The sequence below is a fragment of the Thyridium curvatum genome (genome assembly GCF_004353045.1).
Source record: "Thyridium curvatum strain D216 chromosome Unknown NODE_31_length_406039_cov_82.875441, whole genome shotgun sequence".
In the NCBI taxonomy this organism is placed as follows: Eukaryota; Fungi; Ascomycota; class Sordariomycetes; order Thyridiales; family Thyridiaceae; genus Thyridium; species Thyridium curvatum.
In genome coordinates, this window is record NW_022156786.1 from 63574 (window position 1) to 89040 (window position 25467).

The window sequence follows — 25467 nt, forward strand, 5'->3', positions numbered from 1 at the left end:
GAGCCCTCCTAGGCCGCTCCAACTCCGGATCTCACCTTGACACACCCCGCTGTCTGCAAACTCAACGATGCCGAATCCCAGCTGAGAACGTGTGGGTTAATTTAGTCTCGTCGGTTCTAAGGAGAGAATGGAGAGTGCGTCGCCTCGGTCTTCGAGGACCGTGATCCACCGGACTCGGACGGGTTGCCGCACGTGCAGGCACAGAAAGGTATGCTCAGAACCTACCCATGGCCTGCTTGTGATGTTCAGGAGCTAACAACATACCATTATCAAAGGTCAAATGTGACGAGGAAAAACCAGTCTGCGGCCAATGTAATAAAGGCCAACGGACTTGCGAGTGGCCAGGTCCGGATGACAAGAGATCGCCCAGAGTTCCCCGTAGACCCAATGCCACAGCATGTGATGCCTGCAAAGAGAAAAAGGTATGTGGTTATGGGAGAAATGACTCTCTAGACCCCGAGGTCTACGTCCTGTTGATCTAATTATCTTGCGGAGCCGTACAGCTGAAGTGTGTGGGCGAAGTACGCGATGCCTGCACCAGGTGTACCAACCTGGGAATCCGATGCACTCGAATGCAGAAGAATGTTAGGTTCCAGGGCGATGGGTTCGCGGCGGCAGCCTCTCCGCCGACGACTCCGACGATAATATCTCATTCACCCTTGTCTGCTAGCAACTTTAGCCACACCACTGGCTCAGATCCTGATACACCAAGGGCATCACTCTTGAGACAGCAGGCTGTGCCCTTGGACCGCTCCCCTTCTCTAGGACAGATACCAACAGGAAAGGAGCTAGAAGAGCTGATACAGCTGTACTTCTCATCTGTGCATCGTATGTCTCGGATCACGCCTCAGCATCGGGACCCGATCACTAATTTGGCTTAGACTTTGGTTACTTTGCTTTCATCCACCAACTCCAGTTCACGCGCCTCCTATCCAAGGGCAAGGCACCCAGGGAGCTGACCCTGGTGATGATTGGAAGCGCTGTTAGGTAAGTAAGGACCCTGTCGGGAAGCATTGGAGCTGATATGCTAAGTCATACTCCCCATGCTTAGATTCGCTGCAGACCCAACGCCAGAGAATTTGGAGAGAGCGGATGCATGGGTAGATGCTGCGATGGAGAAGGTCCTTCCGCGGATTCACCAAGGCTTTGGGGTGATCCAGCTGATGGTATGCCTCCTTCTCCATCAAGAAGGCTGTCTGCTGAGGTTGGTGACTGACCTCATGTTAGACCCTCCTCCTTGCACAGCAGTATGATCTCAACCGTGGCCACTTTGCATCGGCATGGCTCCTGGGGGCCGAGTGTACGAGGTAGGTTTGATGCCATTCTCAAGGAAACCTGTTTGAATTACATAAGTTACTCACCTACGGGCCAGAATGATGCAGATGATGTCCCTGCAAACGTTTGACCGTACCTATGCACCAAATCTCGCATCCAGTTTGCGCCTATCGCCACTTCTTTCCGCCGAAGCTCTTCGGCGAGTGGCTTGGGCGACCTTTTATATCGACACCATTGTGGATGGCGGGCGATACGGATACCATACTGTCGATGAAAATGCCTACCGGCTGCAGCTCCCTTGCGACCAGGCCAAATTCTTGAACAACGAGATTGTTGAAACGGAACCGCTCTATTACGATTCTGCTCACGCCGTGAACAACAACGCCGACAACCTCGACATGTCGGCGTACCTCCTGCGGACTGCAGCGGTGCGTCGCCAAGGCCTCCATTTTGCGTTTCCGCGCCTCCCATGGAGAGCAGACAGTTGAGCAACTCGTGACTGAGCTTGAGGCTGTCGAGGCCGGCATCGAAAATGTCATTACCGCCCTGCCGAAGCGTTTCCACTGCAACGCTGCCAATCTGTTCCTCCATCGCGACCGTCTGATCACATTCTTGCTCCTGCATGTCTTGCGACACAATCTCTACATCGTGGCTGGCAAGGCTGCCCTGCAGGTGTATCAACGCGACCCCTCGCTTGCGGACCGTATACCTCAGGTGCGGCGGAGCAGGATCTCACACGCTCTACCTGTGGCAGGCCTCATATCAGAAGGCTTGAAAGCTGGCATCAATTTTGATCCTCAGATGGGAGTGCAAGCATATGTCGCGTTGGAGAGTGAGTAATCCCAGCCAATGCACTCCTAGTCAAGCACGTGTATAATCTGACCTTCTGTGCCTTAAAATAGTCCTTCTGTTCGAACCGCGACGCCTGGCCGAGATAGACCCGACGGTCGATCCCAAGGCGCCACACTTGATGGAGGCGATACCTCACCTCCTCAGCGTCATCCGCGACATAGCAGATCGTTCTGAACTCGTCAAACAGCTGGTAAGAAACATCCAATCTTCTCCCACGGGACCCGTCGTCAAGATTTTCTGACCACAATTTTCCCAGCACGCCGAGGCCGCGCACCGCCTCCTGCGCTGCGACTGCACCCACCTGCTCGACCAGCGCGACTTTGCCGCCTTTTACAGCGAGTACCAGCTCGTCGGCCAGGACCCGGCCGAGTACGACTTCCGCGACTTCCGCTGGGCCAAGATCGAGCGCCACCGCCGCGGCGCCCGGTCGGCGGCGCACATGGCGCGCGACGAGGCGCTGCTCGAGTACAGGGTCGGCGGCGAGACGGAGCCCTCGTCGGCCGTGTCGTCGCCCCGGCTCGACGCGATGGACATCGGCGGCCCTGGCGCCGCCGCCGCTACACTGCCTTCGTCGTCGTCTGTCCCGCCTGGCGGTCTGGGCGCGGCGCTGAGGGGTGGTGTGCCCGGCGAAGCGGCGGCGGCGGCGGCGACAGCAGTCGTGCCTGGGCAAGGGGCCGGCGTCGACGACGGGACGGCTGCGGCTGCGGGCTTGATGCACATGGCTCAGCCGTGGTGGGGTCTGGATGACCAGACCGGGAACGGGGATGGGGCTGCCCAGCCGGTGTTCCCGATGGACTGGTCCTGGCTGCTGGGCGAGTCGGGGCAGGCGGGTTACCAGACGGGCGATCCTACGACGTTTTGGAGCCAGTTGTAACATCATCTGTATCAGATCTACGGCCATGAATACAAACTTCCAAGTCATCAACATGTGGCGATAGCACTTCACTTTGATTGTAATTATGGAAGATTTCCAGCTGGCTGTTAGATTCGGTGAGCTTTGCTCGCTGCCCGAGTTATCAATTTGCCCATTACTATCAGCGTACAGTCCCCCCGTGCTGTCGGATTATCCCACTGCCCTATTAGAGCCCGGTGAAGGAACAAACAATTTTACCCAAGACCTGATCCTATAATTACACACTTTTCCCCATTGTTGCTTGTTTCGCTGTTAACCATTTCAAGCTTGGACATGGCGGACCTCGGGGTCCTCAGAAGCGTCGACAGCCTTACCGGATTCTGAGCCAGGGCCCATCTTCTCGCCCTCCAGCTGGCCGACGCGGCGCTCGGCGTCGGTCCAAGGGATCTTGCTCGGGCGGAAGGGGTTGAAGGAGACCTCGAAGATGGCATCGATCTCTTCCAGAGCGCGGCCCTAGTAGAACAGGTCAGTTAGGAATGTCTGCAGGCAGGATGTAGTGGGAAAGAGGAGCGGGGCTTACCTTGGTCTCGGGGAGGATAAGGAAGGTGACGACCAAGGCCAGGAGCGAAATGCTGCCAAAGATCCAGCCAACCTGGAAGTGGATGGCGTTGATCATATAAGGGATGGAGTAGTTGGTAGCGAAGGCCCACAGCACGTTCCAGGCCGCTCCCACCGACTGTGTCTTCTCACGGAGGGCTGCGTTGGGAATCTCAGTTCCGAGAAGGTAGGGGATAGAGGCACCTCCCATCTATCAAGGGTCAAGAATGTCAGCATGATGTACGGTACCGGCGCGAACGTGCAAGGGACGTTGATTGGCATCACTTACATTGTAGAAGAACGAGTATAGCATGAAAGCGGCGACGATGGTGTTGCTTTCGGTGGGGGACTTGACTGCCTTCTGGCCAAGGCCGGCGAGGACATACATCCAGAGGCCCTGAAGACTGTAGGAGATCAAGAGTGTGTTGCGTCGACTGCACACAACGACGAGTCAGTAAGCATGCAAATATACCTTTTGGAGGCAGAACATCGCGCGACTTACCCAAGCGTGTCAATGAGAATCATTCCCGGAACAACGGAAACGATGTTGAGGCAGTTGGTGATGATGGGATACGTGAAGGCCTGATCAGCGTAGCCGTTGGTCTTGTAGAAGGTGGTTTGGTAGGTCGAGACAAAAGCTTGACCAGTGACCTGCTGGAAAAAGTATTTTTTTGCGAAGTCCTACAAGTGACAGACCAACTATTCGTCTTGAAAAAAGCCAGATGTTTTCTGTTTAGGCTAGCGCGCCCGTCCTCCCGCTTGAGGATGCTTTCAACCAACAAAATTAGTCACCTGTCATAATTTCTTGGTCTTAATGCTACACCTCTCATTTTGGACTATATTAAATATTACTTCCAGATCCTCTACATTTGTAGATCATCTTGTATGAAGCATTGATCTCCAGCAACTCTGTGTCTCCACACATTGTAGTAGGGATGCCTTGAGCCAAAATTGTTGTGGTAATTCTGTTACAGGAATCATGCCGTCCAAGTCCACTGTGCAACCAGCCAACTCCAGAGATCAACCAGCCAGCTCCAGAGATCAACCAGCCAGCTCCAGAGATCACCTCCTTAGACTAGAGGGGGATTCTCGAGAATGAAAGGCCGCTGCTGCTCTATATTGACCAGCTTGTGGGAACCGTTAAGGTGGGATAGCATCTGGGCCCGAGTCTCAAGCACGTTTTTATTTGTGCAATCAGGATATGAGCACCTCTGAGGTTTATATGGCGGAACCTTGGGTTTCTTGGCCGGGAGATATGCCTGGAGCTGGTCTTCAGGAAAATCCGGGTGCTGCTTGCGGATATGTTCCTCAAGCCTTAACAATCTGTTGAAAGGCTTATCGGCGCGGTTACATGTGGGTACTGGACATGTCTTGTTGGCCCAGCCGGAGTGTTCGTTCTCCATATGTACCCGAAGCTGGTACTTGGATGTGAATGGAGTCTTGATAGTGCAGCCTTGAACTGTACATAAGGTTGGTGGAAAGTTATGGATGTCATTGATATGGTCCCTGAGCGAGCCAGATGACTTGAGCCTGGCCTGACAGATGTTGCAGATAAATTTGTAGTCTGCAGTCTTAGAGACATCACAGATCTTGAGGTGTCGTTCCATCTCGTGGTTATTTAAGGCTGTAAACTGACATCCGTCATTTGGACAAGAATGCCTCCATCTAGACGGAGGGTCCTTAGATCCGACTGAGTTTGCGTACTTTGGGAGCGAGATTGCATTGTGCTCGCGGGAAACATTCCAGCTGTAGCTGTTGACCGTAGAGAGAAAGGTTGCAAACTCATCTGGGCTGGCCTGGAGGATGGGTGGTTCCATCTCGATGATGGCTGGAGCTGACTCAAGGGCGCTGACAAGACCCTCGTCCATATCATTAGGTAGCTCAACCGAAGCCTCACGGCCTATTCCCAAGACATCACCACAGAACGCCAATGCCTCGTCATCCTGCTCGGCTGTTTCATCAAGAGTAGATACACCAGTCTCCCTTATGGCGAGCTCGTCATCATCATCCAGGTGTGCTTGCTAAACAGCTCCCGTGGTAGTGATGTGCGCTTGGGGCGGAAACTCGTCATTCTTCAAGGCTATGTTGTTCCTAGTAGAGTCTTGAAGGTCAAGTTGGCCCACCTGAGATGAGAAGTTCTGGAAGAATCCTGTAATATCTGAGTCTGCAGGAAAATCCTCGGCATCCTCGGGGGTCTTGTTTCTGTCGCCAGCCACAACCGTACAAACGCTACTGAGGTTGCTAGGGGTGGGCAGACGGGTCGAGGGGCTTCCATAACTGAGCCGATCCTCCTGAGAGGGTAAATTCAGGAAGTAGTTCTCGAGCTCCGGGTCTATTGGGAACCGGTCCAGAGCGTCGTCCTTATTGTCAGTTGCCCTAGTCGCTGTGGCTATGGACCGAGTTAAGCGTGGCCTCGTTGTGGCGCTTCTCTTCTTTTGGTGTCGTTCGGTTGGCTGCTGCAGCGATTCGAAAGTGGTGCGGCGCCATGACTCACTGGTTTCGGTTCGTTTCTGTCTGGAAGCCTTATCGCGGTCGAGTTTTTTTCCTGGATCGAGGCCCTCCTCAACGCAGACGCGGGTAATGAGCTCGGTGCTCGCCCTGGTCCGCTTGAGGCTGGTTGGGGCGACGTCGATGATCTTGTTGGCACGAATGGTGATGTCGTTCTCGAGTCTCATGGCCCATGTTGGCTCTGCTGAGTGGCCAGTGTAAGAAGCGGTGAGGTTCCTCTCAGCGGAATTCAGGCTATGGCCTAGGACGCTCCGTGCCGCCTCGTTCGCACCATGTCGGATCGACTTCTTGAGAAGTGTCGCCTCATATGCCGCGCCGCGCCGTAAGTCGTGAGGAATGACAGCCTTGAGAATTCCAGCAGCCTCCGCAGCGAGCCGAATGTGCTTGATCATCATGCCGGATCCGGCTGGCTCGTCGAGGTCGAGCTGGCCCGGCCGTATGGATGCGCAGATGACTGGACGATGCGGGTATTTCCATGGCAGCTTTTGGATCCGTCTGGAGCTGAGATCGCGTCTCAGATTGATCCACGAGGTTGCATCAACAGCGCCAGTGCGAAGTGCGTATATGAGGAGGAGTTTGATCGGACAGAGGACGTTGGTTGATGGATCAGAGAACTCGATAAACTCAGATCTGAGTTGCACATCTGGATTGTGTCTGTATGTTTGGTGCTCATCAATAAAAGTATTCAACACGAATGGATCGAGCATCAATGAGTGTGGATGATATTGGGGGGAAACTCACTTGTTCCCTTTGGTGTAGTTGAGGGATATGGTGGCGCAGAGTCGCTGAGGGTCCTTGGGCCATACTCGGATGGTAATATCCTGCCAACTGAGATATTGTTTCCCCTTGTAACGGTTTGTTCGAGCAATATCGCCAGATCGTGCTCCAATCGATGACAAGAGCAGCACTGCGAGTACCCGCTGGATTGTAAGGTCCCAATTGAGCGTGCCGTTCGTGATAGCGTCCCTGAGCACTGCCTTGATCATGAGAGCAGCAATGTCGCTCGTGACCCAAAGCTTCTCCTCACGTGTCGGTTGGCGTGTGAAGCTGCCGTCTTGGACCAAAGTCTCCATAGCCGAGCCTGAGATGGTAATGCAGGTTAGGTATTTGGAGGGACAGAAAGAGGACCCGTGATACTTACTGATGCGCTTGGTATCGTGTGGAGTCAGGCGGAAGTTCTCGAACGTAAAAATACCCCAATTGGTGAGATAGGTCAGACCAGCCTTAACGAAGCCAAACGAGACAGCTCCACCCTCGCCTCGACCCCGGATCTGGATGGGGATACTGTAAAGATAGCGAATGATCTGGTCAGCTGTGGGCACTGATTTACGGTCGCAGCCCAGAGAAGATTCGCGGAAAAGCTGAAAGCGGTTGGCCCAGAGGGCAGAAAGGTACTGAGTCCCAGGGGCCTTGGCTGTGTATTTGAGCTTCTTTGACCCTATTTTGGACTGACAGCGGGCCTCAAAAGCCGTGTTGAGCATCGTCTCGATGCTACGAGAGCCAGCTGAGGCGAAATGCTCTGGTTCATCATCGATCTCTAGGTCAGATGACTGGAAGTCATCATGATAGAGTGCATCCAGATCCATGTCGATGATGATAGAACTGGAGATGGTGAAAAGTAGAACTGGAGATACGAAAAGGAGAACTGGAAATGCGAAAAGGAGAATTGGAAATGCGAAAAGGAGAATTGGAAATGCGGAAAGGAGAATTGGACATGCGGAAAGGAGAATTGGACATGTATAAAGAAGAATTGGACTCAGGAAACTGGAATTGTAGATGTAGAGAAAATTATGATGGTTTTCTGTGTAGGGGACATTGGTTTATACTCTTTTAGCAGGAGCGGTGGATACTCCTGCTACAATATGTGCGCTCTTATGATAAGAGTCTTAGATGTTCCTGCTATATATGGGTGAAGGTGTAACAAGCTGACAGGCCTCCATATCAAGATCAGATGAGATATTCTGAGATCCTGAAATTTACTTAAAAACTCTCCCCTAGACCCTTTTCTTCTTCTCTCCTAATTCCCACATCACCTCAGAATCCTCACCAACACCAGCCAGAGCTGACCTGGACAATCAGGACCAAGATGACTTCACTTTTTGGTGGTGCGAATGATCAAGGCTCTCAATCCACACAGGATAAGAAGAGTGCTAAGAATCACTATCCTGAGCCAAGGGGCCTGAACCCTACTCAATCACGTCGCTGGCAGAAGCTCAACGATGAGAGTGAAGAAGACGTGGGCGCTTCTGACTCAATGCTTGAATGCCGACAGGCCGAACGGAAATCATCTAGAGAGCTTCTCACATTCGCCGGAGCTGACCAAGCGTCCATACGAAAAACAAAGCCCTTAGCCCTAGTCGAACTGACTCCAGCTCAACCCATGACCAAATCATCAGCCCGATCTGAGGCGGCATCCCCTGCTCAACGACCTCCATCACAAGATTCTCAGACATCTGTCCCTGCTCCAGCAGCGAGCCAGCCAGCTCCAGCTCAACCCATGATGACATCCTCAGCACAGTCTGAGGCAGCATCCTCTGCTCCAGAAGCGAGCCAGCCAGCTCCAGCTCAACCCATGATGACATCCTCAGCACAGTCTGAGGCAGCATCCTCTGCTCCAGAAGCGAGCCAGCCAGCTCCAGCTCAACCCATGATGACATCCTCAGCACAGTCTGAGGCAGCATCCCCCACTCCACAGATATCAGCTCCGTCTCCAGCTGTAGGTCTGTCGGCTCCAGCTATCCCAGGCACAGAATCCCCTTCTGGAACTCAGAGCAACACAGCGGCATCCTTATCGTCAGGCTCAGTGAGCAAGGAAATAGTCTTCACCAATGATATCTTGCGCGATATCATGGCAAAATTTGAGAACCGGCGAGGAGACTTGGATGTTGACCGACTGAACTACCAAATCCAGCGTAGCAAACTCATCGCTCCAATCTCCAACAACAACACCGTCCGGCTTGTCCGCAAAAGACTCAGGGACTTCAAGAACTGGATCTCTGAGGTCCAGGAAGCTCGCCATAGGACATGGAAGAAAGCCACTCAGCTTCCTCCACAGATCCCGTCACCTGAGATGGCTGAGGCAGGACGTCTGCTGGAGCTGTGGGTCTTCCCATTCGATGCCAAGCGGCGCGAGATCGAGTCCTTGATCAGGCAAGTTAGTCTGGGTTGGTACTACTGGGGACCACATGAGCATAGCAAGCTTCCGTTGCTCAAGGACTGGGACCCAACGGATGCTGCCCAGATATACATCCCCAAGGGTCTGGATAAGTCAGTCGATTCGACGCTGCCTGCCCCGGAATGGATGAAGGAACTGGTCGAAAGCCGCCGTGAGATCGATGGCCCGCCTCCAGAAGTTCCTTTAGCCGTTCCACCCCCAACCAAAACCCCAGCCATTGGCGCCGCAGCTTCATCAGCAGACCAAAAGAAGGGGAAGGGTAAAGAGGTTTCAAAGAACACCAAGCTTCGTACTGCAAATATGATTGATGGCAGTAACCAGACTCAACATGATGTTATTCCACCTCAACCTACACCTACCACCCAGAGTGTAGCAGACCCTAAGCAAATCCAGAAGCTTGATACAAGGCTTCAGCTGGTTGAGGCGGATCGAGCTCCATACCAGGAGAAACTGCACTCGTTTGCTGTGAGACTCAGACGAGTTAGGGAGGGCATCGTTTTCGAAAAAGAGAACCTTGAAAAGCTTGAGAAGAGGCTCCAGAACCTAGAGGACGAGAGACTTCCGGACCAGGAGGGACTACAGTCACTTACGATAAAACTCGAGGACGCTGAGGAAAGCATCCGCCAGTTCCAAGAGACACTATGCTTGCATGAGACGAGGCTTGAGGCGGCTAAGGCGAGCCTCCTTCAGGATCAAAAGACATTGGATTCCCATGAGACAACGCTCCATGAGGTCGAGGCTGGACTCCACAGCGTTCCAGGAGCGCTCAAACAGGCCGAGGCTAACACAGGCCTAAACCATGATATGGCTGGCCTCAAACAGGACATAACAGAGGTGGCGAGCAGGATGAAAGCTATTGAGCTTCTACAGGACTCTATGACTACCAAGAGGGAGGTGGAAAACATTATCACCCTCGAACTCGACAGCTACCCATCAGCATACGACACCAAGAAGCTCATCAACGAGGCCATTGAGAGGCATTTCCAGGACAACGCTATTGCTAAACAAGCTGTAGCCGGTCCCCTCTCTTTAGAGCCCAGCCCTGGTCCTAGGACAGCATATGCCACTAAGGACGACGTACACTCTATTGTCAAGGAGGCCATCTCTGGTGTGAAGGAGTTATACAACGTCCATATTGAGGGACTGAAGTCTGAGATCACCTGGTTGAAGACAGGAAAAACGCAGCAGATCTTCCCTACCGGGTTGGGTCAGAACCAGTTCGCTCAGACTAAGGTTGAATCTCTACCGATTGAGACGTTCTCCAATGTGAAGAACATCCCACGCATATCCACAGCCAGACAGCCACTGAACCCCGCCGAAGTCATCACACTGGTAGACTCAGACGAAGAGACGGCGGTGAAGATGGAACCGCAACCAGCCGTGTGTGATGTGATCCTACGAGCCGGTGACAAGCACCAGGCATCGGAGCCCGAGGACCAGGCTGCTAACAAGAAGCTTCGGTCAGAGTAGACGGAGGAGTGGTCTTCATCGACGCCGTACTGAGGTCTCCTGCCGGAAAGATCCTGCGCAAAGTCCTGAGGGACTCTGCAAAGAACGAGAGACCGTCCAAGCTCTAAGACAGAAGCTATTAACATTGCTTTGAAGAGAAGGATTAGACAAGATCAACATCGCTGAGATTCATAGCTTTTTCGATTAGGTTTTATTTTGTACCAGCATTGCATAGTCTAGCATTTTTATCGACGTTTTACAGACAGATTTTTTGCTCATCCTAAACTTACCTTGTGTGGTGAAGCCGCCCAAGAACACCTTCCTGCCATCGTTCACGCCTGGGTCGTTCGTCCGCTCCTTCACGACCGTCATGGACTTTGTCCCGACGTTCCTGGAGCTGGCAGGGATCTCGCTCCCCCCGCCCGCGGAGAAGAAGCAGGGTGTTGTTGCGAGGAAGATGATGAAGTTCAGGGGCCGAGAGGTGCACGCGCTCCGCGGCAAGTCCTGGGTGCCGTACTTTGCCCGGCACGAGAAGGTCGAGGACGCCGAGATGTGGGCGATCCACTCGTCCGAGGAGCCGATTGGCTGGGAGCTCTTTGCGCGCGGCGCCCTGCGCAAGGGCGACTGGAAGATTGTGCACTTTGCCAAGTCGGACGGCGGCGTGGGCGAGGGCGACGAAGGGTGGGAGCTCTTCAACGTGGTCGAGGACCCCGGCGAGACCAAGGACCTGGCCCGGGCCAACCCGGAGAAGCTGAGGGAGCTGATGGCGCACTGGGAGGAGTACGTCACCGAGTGCGGCATCGTGTGGGGGGAGTCGGCGATCGCGCCGGGACTGAGCCGGGAGGAGGCGCCGGAGCTGTGGGAGGACGAGATCGAGATGCAAAAGGTGTGGATGGGCGCCTGCGCCGGAGAGATGCCCGCCGCCGTGGCATGAGATGCCTTCTCCTCTCCACGGATGTGTCTCCTTCCCGGTGTCTGGCTGGGGTCCCGCGGCCGCGTCTCTATTGTGCCTATACAACATGAAGCTTGTGAGCAGACCCCCACGGGTATAGATAGCGAATATTGCCTTTTTTGCAAAAGCGAGCGCAAACTTTGCGGAGGCCGAGTGTGAACGACCAATTCACAGTCAAGTGATGGCCAGATTAGTTGACGGACTGCTAACAGAAGTACTTGACTATCCATCGAACCCGTCGGATTTAGGTAGTGGGATAGCCCTTCCGAGTTCTAGGACAAGGACATGACAAGGATATTGATTGTTAAGATTGAGGTAGCTCCTGATGAACTTCCGTCAACCATTCAGACGCCCACTTGACAGTGTGGTGGCTGTGAAGGATATCGGGATGCTGACCGTGGAGGCGAACACACACGGATCGCCATCTGTACACTACGTACAGTGTTACGTCATTGCGAGGCTGTCGTGAATGCCCTGAAGCAAGGCAAGCAAGTGAGATGCATTTGTGTCCTTTTTATCGGCAAAATTGGAAGCTCAGGTGGATGCGGTTTCAGAAGCGCACACAACACGCTGGTCGTGTCAGAGTGGCGTGTCTTTTCCTCACCTGCTGGTCCAGGCCTAGAGGATCGAGTAAACGGATTGCCCTGCGCATTGTCCTGTAAATCATTGAAGTTTCTGTGTGTTTCTTTCGTACAAGTACTATCTGTTTATCTTGATCTGGAGCTCGTGGCAGGCTTCCGCTTATGGTTTGCAAATTGGGCACACGACCACTAGGTCATATACAAAGTACCTGGGTAGTGGTAGAGTAGAGAGTATTGGGACCGGGTTCAGCCACAGCTCCAACAAGCCTCCAGACTGGGTTGTCTATAAGTCTATTCGCCAGCTTCTTACAGGTGTCCAAAAGAGAGAAGTAGTTGTTGCAGCGGCGACGGCTAACTCGAGAGCATTGTCCATGAGCGGGTTTGGGATTTTGGGACAGCTCTACTACCGGTATGCGAGCGGTACGAGATATTTCCAGATGTACTTACGTAGTGTGTTTGATCGCCAATCCTCGCTGGTACGTCGATCTGGTCCCGAGATATGAGTGCTGGAGAAGCTTAAGATGTCAAAGGAGCGATCCGCGCGTCAAGACACCGGCATGGCATCTATGGAGGATGATTCTTCACACGACAAGCCAGGCTAACAACAAGTCCTCTCACTGAGATCTCTCTGACTGTGAACGTACATGCTGAACGTATGGAGTCCATCCATGCAAGCAGTTTGAGATCTAACATGATTGGGCGCCGTTGGAATCGTGTCAGTCCGACCCAGTCGGGGCTGGATGGCTGAACGGCGGCAGCTTGCAAGGATTCCCACCCTGCCCCTCCTTGGAGGCGCCAGGGGGAAGGCCAAACCCGTTTCCCGTTGGCGAAATGTTTCAACAAACCCGTTCCCATGAGACCTCCATCATCCTCCGTGTCTGGGTGGCCGAGGGTCCAGGCTGGATGTTTGATACATGCCTGAGTCCGCCACTCGACGACTTGTACGTACTCCGTATCTCCCTCGTACCCTCCTCCACCTCGCAGTGCACGGGATGAAAGTCCTTCATGCATAAGATAAAAGGATATACATATATACCTACATTACTCAGGTGGAAAAAGGACCCAATGCACAGAACATCAGGATAGGACAGCACAGATCCATAGAACAGCGAAATTGGACTGAATGGGGACTTGATGCCCCTCTCCTGCCCCCTGGGCTGACCCTTTTTTCCAGCGCTTCTGGCCGTTTTGGTGCTGACTTGCAGGGGTGTGCAACCAGCAGCAAACCCACTCCAAGTTCGGCTACACACAACCATGGAGGCCACCGCCGGCCTCCAGCTCCACCGTACTGTTTTGCCCACCAGTGCACCACCAACTAACTGAACCCCCCTGTCGCTCGCCTGCCCGCCTGCCCGCCTGCCCGCATGCCCACACACAACCCGTCCATTACCGCCCCCTATGCGCTGCACCCTTTATTGATCGCGACCTCTGGCGCCTCTCAGAAAGAGTTCGTCTTTCCCTTCACACGCCCTCTTTTTTGCCAGACGCGAAATCTACTCGTGGCCGTTCGAAAGGTTGACCGTCCCCGCAGCTTCTAACACCTAACTAGGTGCTGTGTGGTTTTTGTCTTTGTCTCGCCCGCCAGTTTGTCTGGTCCTCCCACCAAAGGCACCCGCCCGGATTCGATACGTCGACCTCACCGCTGCCAACGGCTTCCACAGACTTACCACGCTGCCTTTGTCCCCCGCTCGGCTGGACCTCCGCTGCGATCCAGCTTGACGTCTGGCGCCGTCCTCACCTCCGATTCAGAGAGGCTTCATCACATGTCTTTGTTCTCAGATCACCAAATCGAGCATCGCAGAGCCGGCCAGTAGGTCGCCCCCGTCCCTGCTTGGTTCAACATTCCATCAGTCTCGGCGACTTCTTTGCACCACCAGTGCACCACCCGTACCGTCCAGCAACACTCAACCTCGCCACGTTCTACCACGACTTGCTCTTGGACAGCAAACTTGAGCCTGATCTGAGGACTTGTTGACCGCGTGTCTACGAGAGCCAGCCCGTTGTGACAGCGAGTCCGATCGGCCTGGAGTCAGCCATATCTTCTGGCCCTGTTCATTGATTTCTGAGATACCCCTTTCATTGTACGACGGATCCTACAGAGCGCAATTCTCCCCACCATTTACTCTGTTATTTCTAGCGAGCCCAGCAGCATTCGCCCTTGACCATCATCATGGCCTCCCAAAATAAGTACGTATGCTCCGCGTGTTTCCCACACTCACCTGCGACTGTTTGTGTGGCAGTTGCCTTGCGCAGCCTTCTCGACGCAGGTTCACCACCCCGCACTCTACTCTCAACCCATACTACAAAAGCCACGGCGCAACACCAGAGACTACCTTGGCCGTTGGCCCTGTTGTCTAATTATACAAATAGTCTGGGCCTGTTTGCTAACCACATTTCTTTCTCCAGTATGTACTCTGCCGGTCAGTTCATGAACCCTGGTCCGGCCCCCAGGCCTCCCACCGACCGACCCCGCCTCAACCTCACGCCCACCCCCAACCTGCCAGGAAACATGGCCAACATGAGCCTGAACTCTCCAATCACACGCGCCGTCCCGACACAATACAATGGCTCCACAATCTCTCTCCCGCTGGGTCGCCAGAACTCGAACATGGACGGCCAGGGCGGGGTCGCTGTGATCAAGGAGGGGTGGGCGCAGGTCAAGGAGGCCAAGAACTTCATCCAGCCCTGGAAACAAAAATACCTGATCCTGCGCAAGGAGTCGCTCGACTTCCACAAGCAGGAGGGCGGCAAGATCTCGTACACCCTGTACCTCAAGGATGTCATCAACGTCGGCCGCGTCGAGGCTGCGGGCACCATCTTCGAAGTCAAGAGGCAGTCTAGTGGGGCGTCTACGAGTCCTGGAGAGGACGACGGAACTGTTCGCACCCTGCAGATTCGTGTCAAAGGCGACGATGACTTGTATGAGTGGATCGACTTCATCTACGCACGCTGCCCTGGCATGGGAGGTGTCAGCAACCCGACCAACTTCTCACATGCCGTCCATGTTGGCTTCGACCCCCAGACTGGAGAGTTTGTCGGCCTCCCCCCAGAATGGTCCAAGCTACTCAATTCTTCTGCCATCACAAAAGAGGACTACGAGCGGAACCCGCAAGCCGTCTTTGAGGTTCTTGATTTCTATTCGGATCTCACCAAGCGCGCTGAGAACCCCGCTCAGTACCCTAGCCTGACGCCTACCCCTCCTGCGAGCAGCATGCAGAACAAGCAGCTTGGATACAACGGTGGAGGTGCCTCTGTCGCGCCCCCCCGTCCAATGCAGCCCATGCAGCGCAACCCGAGCAGCTACAGTGTGGCTGGTTCCCAGCAAGGCGGCTCCGGTGCGCCGCGACGGCCATCCCCCACAGAGGCACAGCAACAGCGCCAGCAAATGCAAGGAATGGCATCCAACTATGTCCAGAACGACCAAGCTCGGGAGGAGCAGCGTCAGAAACAGGCCGAAGCTGCCCAGAGACAGAGGATGATGGAGATTGAGGAGCAGAACCGACGCGAGATGGAGGCCTACAATGCATCTCTCCCCAAGTCAAAGACGCCCATGGCGCAGCAAGAGCTCGGCGGATATGGAAGCTCTTCTGTTCCCTCTGCAGACCGCTTCAACCCCAGCCGGGCAGCTCCTGCGGCACCCAGGGCCGCCAACCAGCAAGCTGCCAGCTTGAGGGCTCAGCGTCCTGCCCCTTCTCCTCCCACAGCCGGAGCTGGAGCGAGCCGCCCAGGTATGACCCAGCAGAGCAGCTCATCCTCTGTCCGCGACCCCGCGAGCCAGTCTCAACGCCCGCCAGTGCGAAACGACCAGGCTGGCGCCCCTAGCGCTGCCCGGTACCCCAATGGCGCACCGGCCTCTGCGCAGCCTCGCACCAACGGCCAGACACAGGCACAACAACAACAGTCATCACGCCTGCCTGCTCCTGTCAAGCCCCTCAATGTTGGCCCCAAGCCTAGCGCACAGAGCGATGCCGTCAAGGCCGCCGAGGCAGCGCTTAGCTCCAAGCCTCCCGCTGCTGAGCGAAAGCAGGATGTGCGCATGTCTACCATGTCCGAGTCGGAGGTCATGGCCAAACTCAAGGAAGCAGTGTCCAAGGATGACCCCAATCTGTCCTACTCCAAGCAGAAGAAGATTGGCCAAGGTGCCTCTGGCTCAGTCTATGTCGCCAAGGTCAAGGAGACGGCTGTATCGCCTGTTGCGCGTGAGCTGCTGCGCGCACAAGGAATGAAGGCACAGGTTGCGATCAAGCAGATGGATCTCGCCCACCAGCCTCGCAAGGAGCTGATTGTGAATGAGATCATGGTCATGAAGGACAGCAAGCACAGGAACATTGTCAACTTCCTGGACGCCTTCCTTCGCAACAACAATGCCGAGCTTTGGGTTGTCATGGAGTACATGGAGGGTGGTGCTTTGACCGATGTGATTGATAACAACCCTGTCATCACTGAAGAGCAGATCTCCACCATCTGCTTGGAGGTAAGTAACGCTCGCTTCATATATTCAGTCCCAAGTCCAAGGTTTGCTGACAACTTTTGTGCAGACTTGCGCTGGCCTTCAGCACCTGCACTCCCAAAACATCATTCACCGTGACATCAAGAGTGACAACGTCCTCCTGGATGCTCGTGGTAACGTCAAGATTAGTATGTCTGACCAAGCATGTCGCTTAATCTCTATTCGAACATGGTGCTGACCAGGCTATAGCCGACTTTGGCTTCTGCGCCAAACTTACCGAGACCAAGTCGAAGCGTGCTACTATGGTTGGCACGCCGTATTGGATGGCTCCGGAAGTTGTCAAGCAAAAGGAGTACGGCCCCAAGGTCGACATCTGGTCCCTGGGTATCATGGCCATTGAGATGATCGAGTCTGAGCCTCCATATCTCAACGAGGAGCCTCTCAAGGCGCTGTATCTGATCGCTACTAACGGTACTCCACGCCTCAAGAAGCCCGAGAAGTTGAGCAAGGAGCTCAAGGCTTTCTTGTCCGTCTGTCTCTGTGTCGATGTCAAGAGCCGAGCCTCGGCCCGTGAACTGCTCGACCACGACTTCCTCAAGCACGGTTGCCCTCTTCCCAGCTTGGCCGAGCTTCTTGCGTTCAAGAAGCACTCCAAATAAGCTAGTCTTGATGGCGCAGAGCAATTTTGGACTTGAGAGCAGAATGGAAGCTCACTCTACCTCAGGAAGAATCCTGAGCATACCAACAGCTCTTGCACAGCCATGGGCTACTTTTTTTCACCGCCGAAGAAATGCACCATGGTCACGCCCTCTTGCAGCTTTTCCGGCCCCTTCATCGCCACGTTAATGCATGCCCAACTGCACCTCTACCCGATTCATTTTCACAACTGTCAGCATGCGTTGTTGGTTTTCTTTTCTGGTCTCGCCTAATCGTTATGCATACTGCTCTGGTCTCTACGGATATATATGGATGAGAAATGAAATGATTGAAATGGGGCAGGATAAACAGAACGAGAGGCATCATCTTTCATACATCATCCCTGCCATCTTTCCGAGGAGAGGTGGCAGGCAACAGTGAGGAGGAACGAAACGAGGACCAGGGCAGGGAAAAGATACCATTTTCTTGTTTTTTTCCTCCTATGAGGCTCAGCCGAGGGTTCGCGATCATGACCCCACGAGCTGCCGAGCTTTTGATTGTTCAGATAGAAATTAGCTGATAGTAGCTGATGGGAATAGAGACGTGGACTGTCCTGTGCCAATGTGGCAACTTGTTGAGAAGCGTGACTTGTCTGAAATCGTCTCATGTATCGACGGCAAGGGCCCTTGTGCCTGACTCTGCAGCAACATCTGCTATATCATCCCTTGAACCTCCTGGATCTCTAAAGATAGGCAGTCTATTGTGGCGTTGCTAATCGCCTTGTGCAGACAGCCGCAGCAAGGCTGTGGGGGGCCGATCGTGGCAAGCTGACTTGTGCGGTCAAGTAAGTGTTCATCTGAAGTTCGGAAAGCGGCAGGATCGGGGACGAACGATGGACAGAAATAGACAGACCTGTTTGGCGAAACATCTCTGTTGCTGGTGATCCCTTGGGGGTCGTAGTCACAGTTTGAAACAGACAGAGCTCTGCGATGTATTTATTTATAGACGATGAGGTCAACGCGTCTTGGCAGTGTTTGATCGCATCTTTCGACCCTGGTTGTCGATTATAACTACCTATGGGGAGGTACCTTATGCACGGCAAAAACCCGAATATCTACAAGTACAGAAATTGTGCTTTTGGGGGGTTGCAGATAAGCGACCAAACACACTCAACCATTATGAACAAGCGGTCGGTTGTATGTGAAGTGAATCTGGCAAAGCTTCCCTGTTGTCTCCTCCCCCTCAGGCCTCGGGGTGAAGCCCTGCAATCTCACAAGCGGGCAAATCGGGGCAGGGCCAGCCGTGCCAGTCAGACCAGGGCAAGGAAGGCCGGGTGTGATTGAGCACGCTGTGCAGATCCAGCTAGTGAGGCAGGGGTGTGTGTGTGTGTGCTCGAAAGCAAGAGGAGACCAGAAAAGCGCACTTGTGCTTCCGATTCATGCGGGAGGACACGCAGCTAGGGCGATGTTTCAGAATCTGAGCAGATCCTCTAACAGAGTGGCCGCTCTCGGGCCTGATTGGGCGGGCCACCCCTCGCTCCCGCATGAAGTTGGTAGAATTCCTGAGGGGGCGACGTACAGGAGGTACGTCCTTTGGAGGCGTGTGGTCTTGCGGTTGAGAGCTGCGGCCATCGTGACTGGTCCACAAGTCTACTCTCTTTCTTTCGTGTCTTTGGCCCGGCCGCGGCCATCAACGAGTGATGGACTTCGTATGGTGTAGTTAGGGGGGCCTGCCTGGGTATGGGCCATTCATTCATGGTCTGTCCCTGTTCGTCCCAAGTGGTTTGTTTGTTTGTTTGTCTGTTTGATGGGATGGAATACTCTGGCAGGTACCTAGACTCCGTACATACCTTACGAAGTACCTACAGGTAGGTAGTTATGCTCAAACAGTCGTCGTCGTCGTCGTGGGGGAACCCGGAATGAGCCAGTTCACTCGTCACAGACACCGTGTACACACATTCCTGGTGCCCCTGATAAGTGAGATTGCAATACGGTTGTTTTACGTGTCCCTGGGCCCCTTTGCCCTTTGCCAAACACGGCGTCGGGCGCAACGTTGGAGATGATGGGTTCCCCAGATCTGCCCCTGTTCTCCATGTGCCCTTTTGGACTTTTGTCTGAAATCGTATCGCTCTGACAGGATGCATTGCGGACAAGCACCACCACCCCCACCCCCTTGATGGTCAGAATGTGAAGGAACCTGGGCCCTCTTTTCAGGCCAGCAGATATAGATAGTGGAGGTAGGTGTACTCAGGTGGTAAGCAGCCTCAACAGCGGAAGGGCAATTGGCAGCAGCAAGGGGCAACCTTGGGGCCCTTGGAAAGCAGAATGCTGGGCGGCTGGCCCGATTGGTTTGGGGGCGCGCGGCTCCGATCACCCAGATTGGCGGCCAGGCCTGGTTCTGACATGCGTGGATCTGTCTTGTTTGTCTGCATGAAAGCCTGGCTTTTCCAGATTATGTGCCCCCGTTGCATGTCGCTCTGCCGCAGGATCTCTTTTGCTCAGTGGGGTAGAGAGGGGGATCATCTTTTTTCGGGGGAGAAGAGCCCTTTTGCCAAACGGGACCTGGATATTGCACACCTATACGCACGCATGCAAGCACCAAGAAAATGCCGCTGTGTCGCTGTCTCGTGACATCCGGAGAAAAATGCAGCACTCACTTGACAGGTGGCTTTTGTACACTGGCAGATTTTCTTGAGATCGGAGCTGCAGTCAGTGAGGGAGAGGGTGTGGCCACGAATCATGGCCAGCTGAAGAAGGATACGGAAAACCCCTTTCATGGAACCGCGTGGCTCCCTTACAAACACCAGTCCCGGTTCTCTCTCCGCCGGTGAGAGGAAGTAAAGAAGAAAAAAAGAAAAGTGCTTCCAGAGTAGGTAGACTACCTGCTCCGTAGATTGATATGGATCTCGAGTCGAGGAGGACGACGACGACATTCCAATGGCCAGTTTCACCCATCCTGGCCGTGGCCCCTCTGTGGACACTGACCACCCGCTGGGAAAGGGGGGCCAAAGTGGCACTGGCACAGGTACACGCACAGGCACAACTGACACAAAAGGACAAGAAAAGGGCACTTTGAGGGCCTTTGACTGGTGGCTGTGGCGGGCATCGGACCCCTGCCCCGTGAAGCCCACGGCATCATTGATCCTTATAAGTGGCACCAAGCTCTCTGTCCATACAGCGCCATTCAGGTACCTTACCTGAGGGACAGCCCTGCAAAGCCCGGTCCAACCCAAGCTAGACCGGGCTAAGTCAGCAGCAACCCCTGTCAACCCAGGAAAACTTGCTGCGGCGGATGTACCTGAGCGAGCTTCGTGTTGAATAGCAGTCCAGTGTTGTTGTACTCGCCAACTTTACTGGACTTTCCAGCGCCCGCAACGGACAGCGGACAGTGGTCGGTCAGTGGACAGCGGGCGGCGGCCCTCTCTAACAGACTCCATAGAAGCAACCGTGAAGTACATGCATCCCTCTCTTCCCTTCCCCCAATCAACCAATCTCATCTCCATCCCATCCAATTTGGGACCTGCTCAAACTCTCACGCAACCCCCCGTTTTTTCCAACCTCTACTGCTTTACTCGACCTACCAACCTTCCACCTCCTCCTAGTCAGGCACCCAGACCAAAGCGCCTTGCTTTTCCTTTTTTTCCCTCTCTCCATTCCTCATCTTTCGCAGTTATATGCCCTCTACTCTTCTCCAGGCTCGATTCCATCTAATGCAGCCTGTATATTGAACTGTGACCTTTGTTCTTTTGCGTCGCTCTCTGTGTCTTGCAACCGAGTCCACGCCCCTCTTCCCCCTTGATCGAGCAAGACACATCTCTTTGCGGGTCACAGGAAGCTAGGGGAAGCAACACCACCAATCTAGACTATTCCCAGACATCGACCGTTCAACCAGCTGCTTGACGACCCTGCCAACCCCAAATAAACTCCTCACGGTGGCTTCGTCCAACCTTGCCAGCAGCAATCGTCTCTAGATCCTCGTCGATCAGCCCTGCGGCCGCGGCCAGTCCCCAACTCCTCTCCGACATTCCTTTGCTCGCCTGCGCAGCTGCTCCCATTGCCACGCACGAGCTGCTTGTCTCAACAACCCTCAAACAATTCCCTCGGCCAAGGAGACCTCAAGGGAGGACATTGATCTCACTGCGCCATCAGTTTGTGATCTGGACGATATCGGTCGGATCCACCTCCGGCCAGCCACTCCTTCAGCCAAGTCTTTGCTGGCCTTTGACCCCAGCTCGTGGGCGCAGCTTATTCAGGACCCGGGAGCACTTTTTCGAGCTCCAAGCTAAGCCCCGATTCTCCCCTACGAACGACCGAAGAGACTCGCCTCTACAAACGTCGACCCGGACGCCTGCCCCTGCGACACTGGCTCCAGCCAGCAGTTGATTGGACGATAATATACGATTTCGTCCCGAGCAGCAGCGCTTCTCGTGTCGGACCTGATGAGGCCGAATACCATAATCCATAATGTCATCTTCTAGATCTGATCACTTGACGATCGGCCACTTCGCCCAGGGCCAAGGGCGGACCCAATCCCCCACCTCCAACACATCTCCCGTCGACTCGGTCGGCAGTGCCATCCGGTCGCCTTTCGGCTTGCCTCCTGGCCTATCCTCAACGGCCAAGATGTCTGGTGCCACGCGATCCGGGGCTGGTTCTCCATCGCACGAGATGGGTGCTTCCAGCAGGCTGTTCTCGAAGCGGTACGTTTTGAGCTGATTATGTTTTCAACTTGTACTTCATGGTTGTTGCTAACGACACTGTCCCTTTTGCTTAGAGCCCGTGAAATCCAGGCTCAGGAGGGCATATCGGGAATGCCTCTACACCCATGGGGTGGTCCACCTACCAGCGGAAACTCGACGCCACTGCGCGAAAACATCCCCGAGTCTCCTACAGACGGCTTCCCCGACTTTGCCCAGCTCCCCACTCCAGACAGTCTCCCGCAGACGCGCCGCGCTCGCGCGGGTACCGTCCCCTCTCGATTTTCTCCTGGTGGCGCAGGCAATGGTCTCTTGAACATGCAGCAGATGGCTTCCAAATCCTCCAGGCCGACGCCCTCCCAGAGCCCCTTCAAGTCGCCTTCTCCGGGCCTCGAGCCCGCCGATAGTGCTGCCACACACACAACCCTGCTCTCGCGCCTCCGTGCCGGCTCGATGCCCCAACGCAGCCCCTTCGCCCACATACCAGGCACGAACTCGCCCTTCGGTCCGTCGCTGTTCAGTAGCTGGAACCCCACCGGCCGTGAGAGGGCTTCGACTCTAGCAAGCATCGCCAGCATTGGATCTAATGGCCCAAGCTCGCCTGCGCAGTCAGCCTTCTCCAGGGAGGGAACTGCCGAGACTGACGTCCATATGCGGACTCTGGACTACCTGGGCCTTGCTGAAACACCGCAACAGACCCGGGCGACCCTTGCAGTCCCGTACCACCCGGCCTTGGCAGAGACCAAATCTGCCAACCGGTTCCGGTCCTACTCGGTCAACAACAAGGACAAGTATGCCGATGAGGATGATGACGATCAGTTTGACGTCGATAGCATGACGCTGGAGAGCCAGTATGCCCACCTGCAAGACCAACTGGCCGCGACTAATGCCGCGATTCACAACCACAACCTTGCAGTTCAGGCTTTCGCCACTCAGGCGGCTGTCAACCGGCCGCGTGCGCGAACAGCCGGCGTGTTGGATCTCCCTGGCTCGCGACTCATACGTGGTTTCTACCCGACTCCGTCTCGCCTAGACAGCAGCATCACAGCCGCAGACATTCGGCTCCAGGATGAGAAGGAGTACGACGATCTCCCGCAAGCTGTCGCTGCCATGTCGCTCGGCAGATCCAACAGCCGCAACAATGGGCTGTTGAGTGCTGATGAGCAAGGACTGGAGGGTCCCACCAGTGCCCTGTGGCTCGGGAGCATCCCGACCTCTACGACCACGTCGACTCTAACCGAGATGTTCAAGTCGTACGGTCCCATTTCGTCGGCAAGGGTCCTGACGCACAAGAGCTGTGGTTTCGTCAACTTTGAAAGAGTTGATAGCGCTGTTGCCGCAAAGGCTGGCATGAACGGCAAGGAGATCTTCCCTGGCGCCGGTCCCATCCGGATCAACTTTGCCAAGCCTCCCTCGGCGTCCAACACCCCAGGTCACGACGGCGCATTCCCGTCCCCCAGCCCTGATCCTTTCATGAAGGGCCAGGACAGCTCTCAAGCGACCGGCGCCAGTGCTGCCAGCACCGCACCGGCCCCCCAGGCATCCAACGCCACTCCCCGGGTAGCCCCTTTGCATGAGATGACGGCAGACATACTGAGCATCGTCAAGCAATTCGGAGCCACGGATGAGGAATCATTCCGTATCTCTCGCAACCTCCAGCAGTCTATCGATTTTAAGAACTTTATAGACGAGATCCCGCCGATCAAGGAGCCCCTGCACACCCGCGTACACGATGCCCCTAAGCTCCGCGACATCCGCAAGAGGATTGATAATCAGAGCCTCTCCCAAGCTGAAATCGAGAACGTTGCTGTCGACATGTTGCCGGAGATTGCCGAGTTGGCTTCTGACTATCTCGGCAACACGGTGGTGCAGAAGCTATTCGAGCACTGCTCTGATGAGCTGCGGGATGCCATGCTGACCGAGATCGCACCTCATATGGCGGAGATCGGTGTGCACAAGAACGGTACTTGGGCGGCGCAGAAGATCATTGACGTGTGCAAGACTCCTGCCCAGATGATGCAGATCGTGGAGCATCTTCGTCCTTACACCATCCCCTTGTTCCTGGACCAGTACGGCAACTATGTTCTACAGGGCTGCCTCAAATTTGGGGCTCCGTACAACGACTTCATCTTCGAGACTATGCTTAGTAGAATGTGGGAGATAGCGCAGGGCCGTTACGGCGCCCGGGCTATGCGCGCTTGCGTGGAGAGTCACCATGCCACTAAGGATCAGCAGAGGCTTCTCGCGGCAGCCATCGCTCTACACAGCGTCCAGCTCGCCACCAATGCCAATGGCGCCCTCCTCCTGACTTGGTTCCTGGACACCTGCACGTTCCCCCAGCGCCGGACCGTGCTCTCGCCCCAGCTGGTGCCATATCTTGTCCACCTGTGTACGCACAAGGTTGCTTACCTGACTGTCCTGAAGGTTATTAACCAGAAGGCCGAACCGGAGGCTCGAGACACGATACTCAAGGCGCTGTTCTTCACTCAGAACGACCAGGTTCTGGAGGCGATTCTGAGCGACCACTCGTGCGGCGCAACCTTGATCTTCAAAGTTCTGACTACCCCGTTCTTCGACGAGAGCATCCGTGGTCAAGTCGTCGAGAATGTCAAGAACGTTTTGATCCGCATCAAGGCACAGCCGGGCCAGGGCTACAAGCGTCTCATGGACGAAGTCGGCCTGTCGACCAGGAGCGGTGGCGGTGGTAGTGGTTCTCGCGACCACAGCTCGACCAACGAGCGTCAGCGACCTGCGTCGAGGCAAAACAACATGAACTCACACCACCATCACCACAACCAGCAGTCTCAGCAGGCTCAACAGCAGCAGCAACAGCAGCAGCAGCAGCAGGCTGCCCAGGCACAGTTCAGCAACAACAGCCAGTACTACAATGCCATGGCCCAGAACGCTGCGCCTTCCAACTACGACATGGCCTACGGCATGCCTCGAAGCGACAGTGTGGAGCCTGGTCTGCAGCAATTCCCTCAGTATGGCGCCCCTCAGACCTCGATGTACGGCGCTGGCACCCCCACGATGGCCTCTGTCAACGTCCAGCAGCTCCAGTACCAGCAGAACATGATGTCTCGGGGCACGCCGCCGATGAACAACTTCTTCCCGCCAATGCAGGCCGGCTTTGCCGCTGGGTTCAGCAGCCCGAGCCCTTCGGTCGACCAGTACCGCAACCCGGGCCTCTCCAACGGTAGCCCGATCCCTGCTCCCGGCACGCAGATGCCGGCGATGCCCAATGGCGCCCCAGGATTCGCGGCCCCAGCTGCCGCCGCTTATGGCATGGGCATGGGAGGCTATGGGTATGGTGGCATGGCGGGTGGCGCGCAAAACATGGCGTACATGCAGGAGGGGGTCAACGCCAGACGTGGACGGGTAAGTCAAGATCCCGGGCAATGTGACGGCACGCAGAGTGGCTAATGCCTGCACAGAGATGATTT

At 55.0% G+C, this 25467-nt stretch overlaps 6 protein-coding genes across 6 annotated transcripts; 5 read left to right on the top strand and 1 right to left on the bottom strand.

Moving 5' to 3' along the window:
• Positions 1–387: 387 nt before the first annotated feature.
• Positions 388–3001, top strand: E0L32_005720 (uncharacterized protein; the record flags this gene model as incomplete). Its single annotated transcript, XM_031140273.1, has 9 exons — positions 388–422; positions 680–828; positions 882–987; positions 1052–1166; positions 1228–1307; positions 1373–1703; positions 1756–2107; positions 2178–2317; positions 2384–3001. 9 exons carry the CDS (start codon positions 388–390, stop codon positions 2999–3001), a joined length of 1926 nt encoding a protein of 641 aa, XP_030995487.1.
• A 300-nt stretch (positions 3002–3301) lies between these two features.
• E0L32_005721 (uncharacterized protein) lies at positions 3302–7671 on the bottom strand (the record flags this gene model as incomplete). The annotated part of the gene is made up of 10 exons (XM_031140274.1): positions 3302–3493; positions 3561–3788; positions 3867–3981; positions 4080–4258; positions 4430–4440; positions 4716–5598; positions 5701–5966; positions 6072–6739; positions 6827–7166; positions 7227–7671. 10 exons carry the CDS (start codon positions 7669–7671, stop codon positions 3302–3304), a joined length of 3327 nt encoding a protein of 1108 aa, XP_030995488.1.
• A 500-nt stretch (positions 7672–8171) lies between these two features.
• On the top strand, positions 8172–10730 carry E0L32_005722 (uncharacterized protein; the record flags this gene model as incomplete). Its single annotated transcript, XM_031140275.1, has 1 exon — positions 8172–10730. The coding sequence occupies one exon, from the start codon at positions 8172–8174 to the stop codon at positions 10728–10730; it is 2559 nt and encodes an 852-aa protein (XP_030995489.1).
• Positions 10731–11079: 349 nt separating this feature from the next.
• On the top strand, positions 11080–11643 carry E0L32_005723 (uncharacterized protein; the record flags this gene model as incomplete). The annotated part of the gene is made up of 1 exon (XM_031140276.1): positions 11080–11643. One exon carries the CDS (start codon positions 11080–11082, stop codon positions 11641–11643), a length of 564 nt encoding a protein of 187 aa, XP_030995490.1.
• Positions 11644–14649: 3006 nt separating this feature from the next.
• Positions 14650–17351, top strand: E0L32_005724 (uncharacterized protein; the record flags this gene model as incomplete). The annotated part of the gene is made up of 3 exons (XM_031140277.1): positions 14650–16716; positions 16781–16880; positions 16942–17351. The coding sequence occupies 3 exons, from the start codon at positions 14650–14652 to the stop codon at positions 17349–17351; spliced, it is 2577 nt and encodes an 858-aa protein (XP_030995491.1).
• A 4440-nt stretch (positions 17352–21791) lies between these two features.
• Positions 21792–25464, top strand: E0L32_005725 (uncharacterized protein; the record flags this gene model as incomplete). The annotated part of the gene is made up of 3 exons (XM_031140278.1): positions 21792–22027; positions 22102–25402; positions 25459–25464. 3 exons carry the CDS (start codon positions 21792–21794, stop codon positions 25462–25464), a joined length of 3543 nt encoding a protein of 1180 aa, XP_030995492.1.
• Positions 25465–25467: the final 3 nt, after the last annotated feature.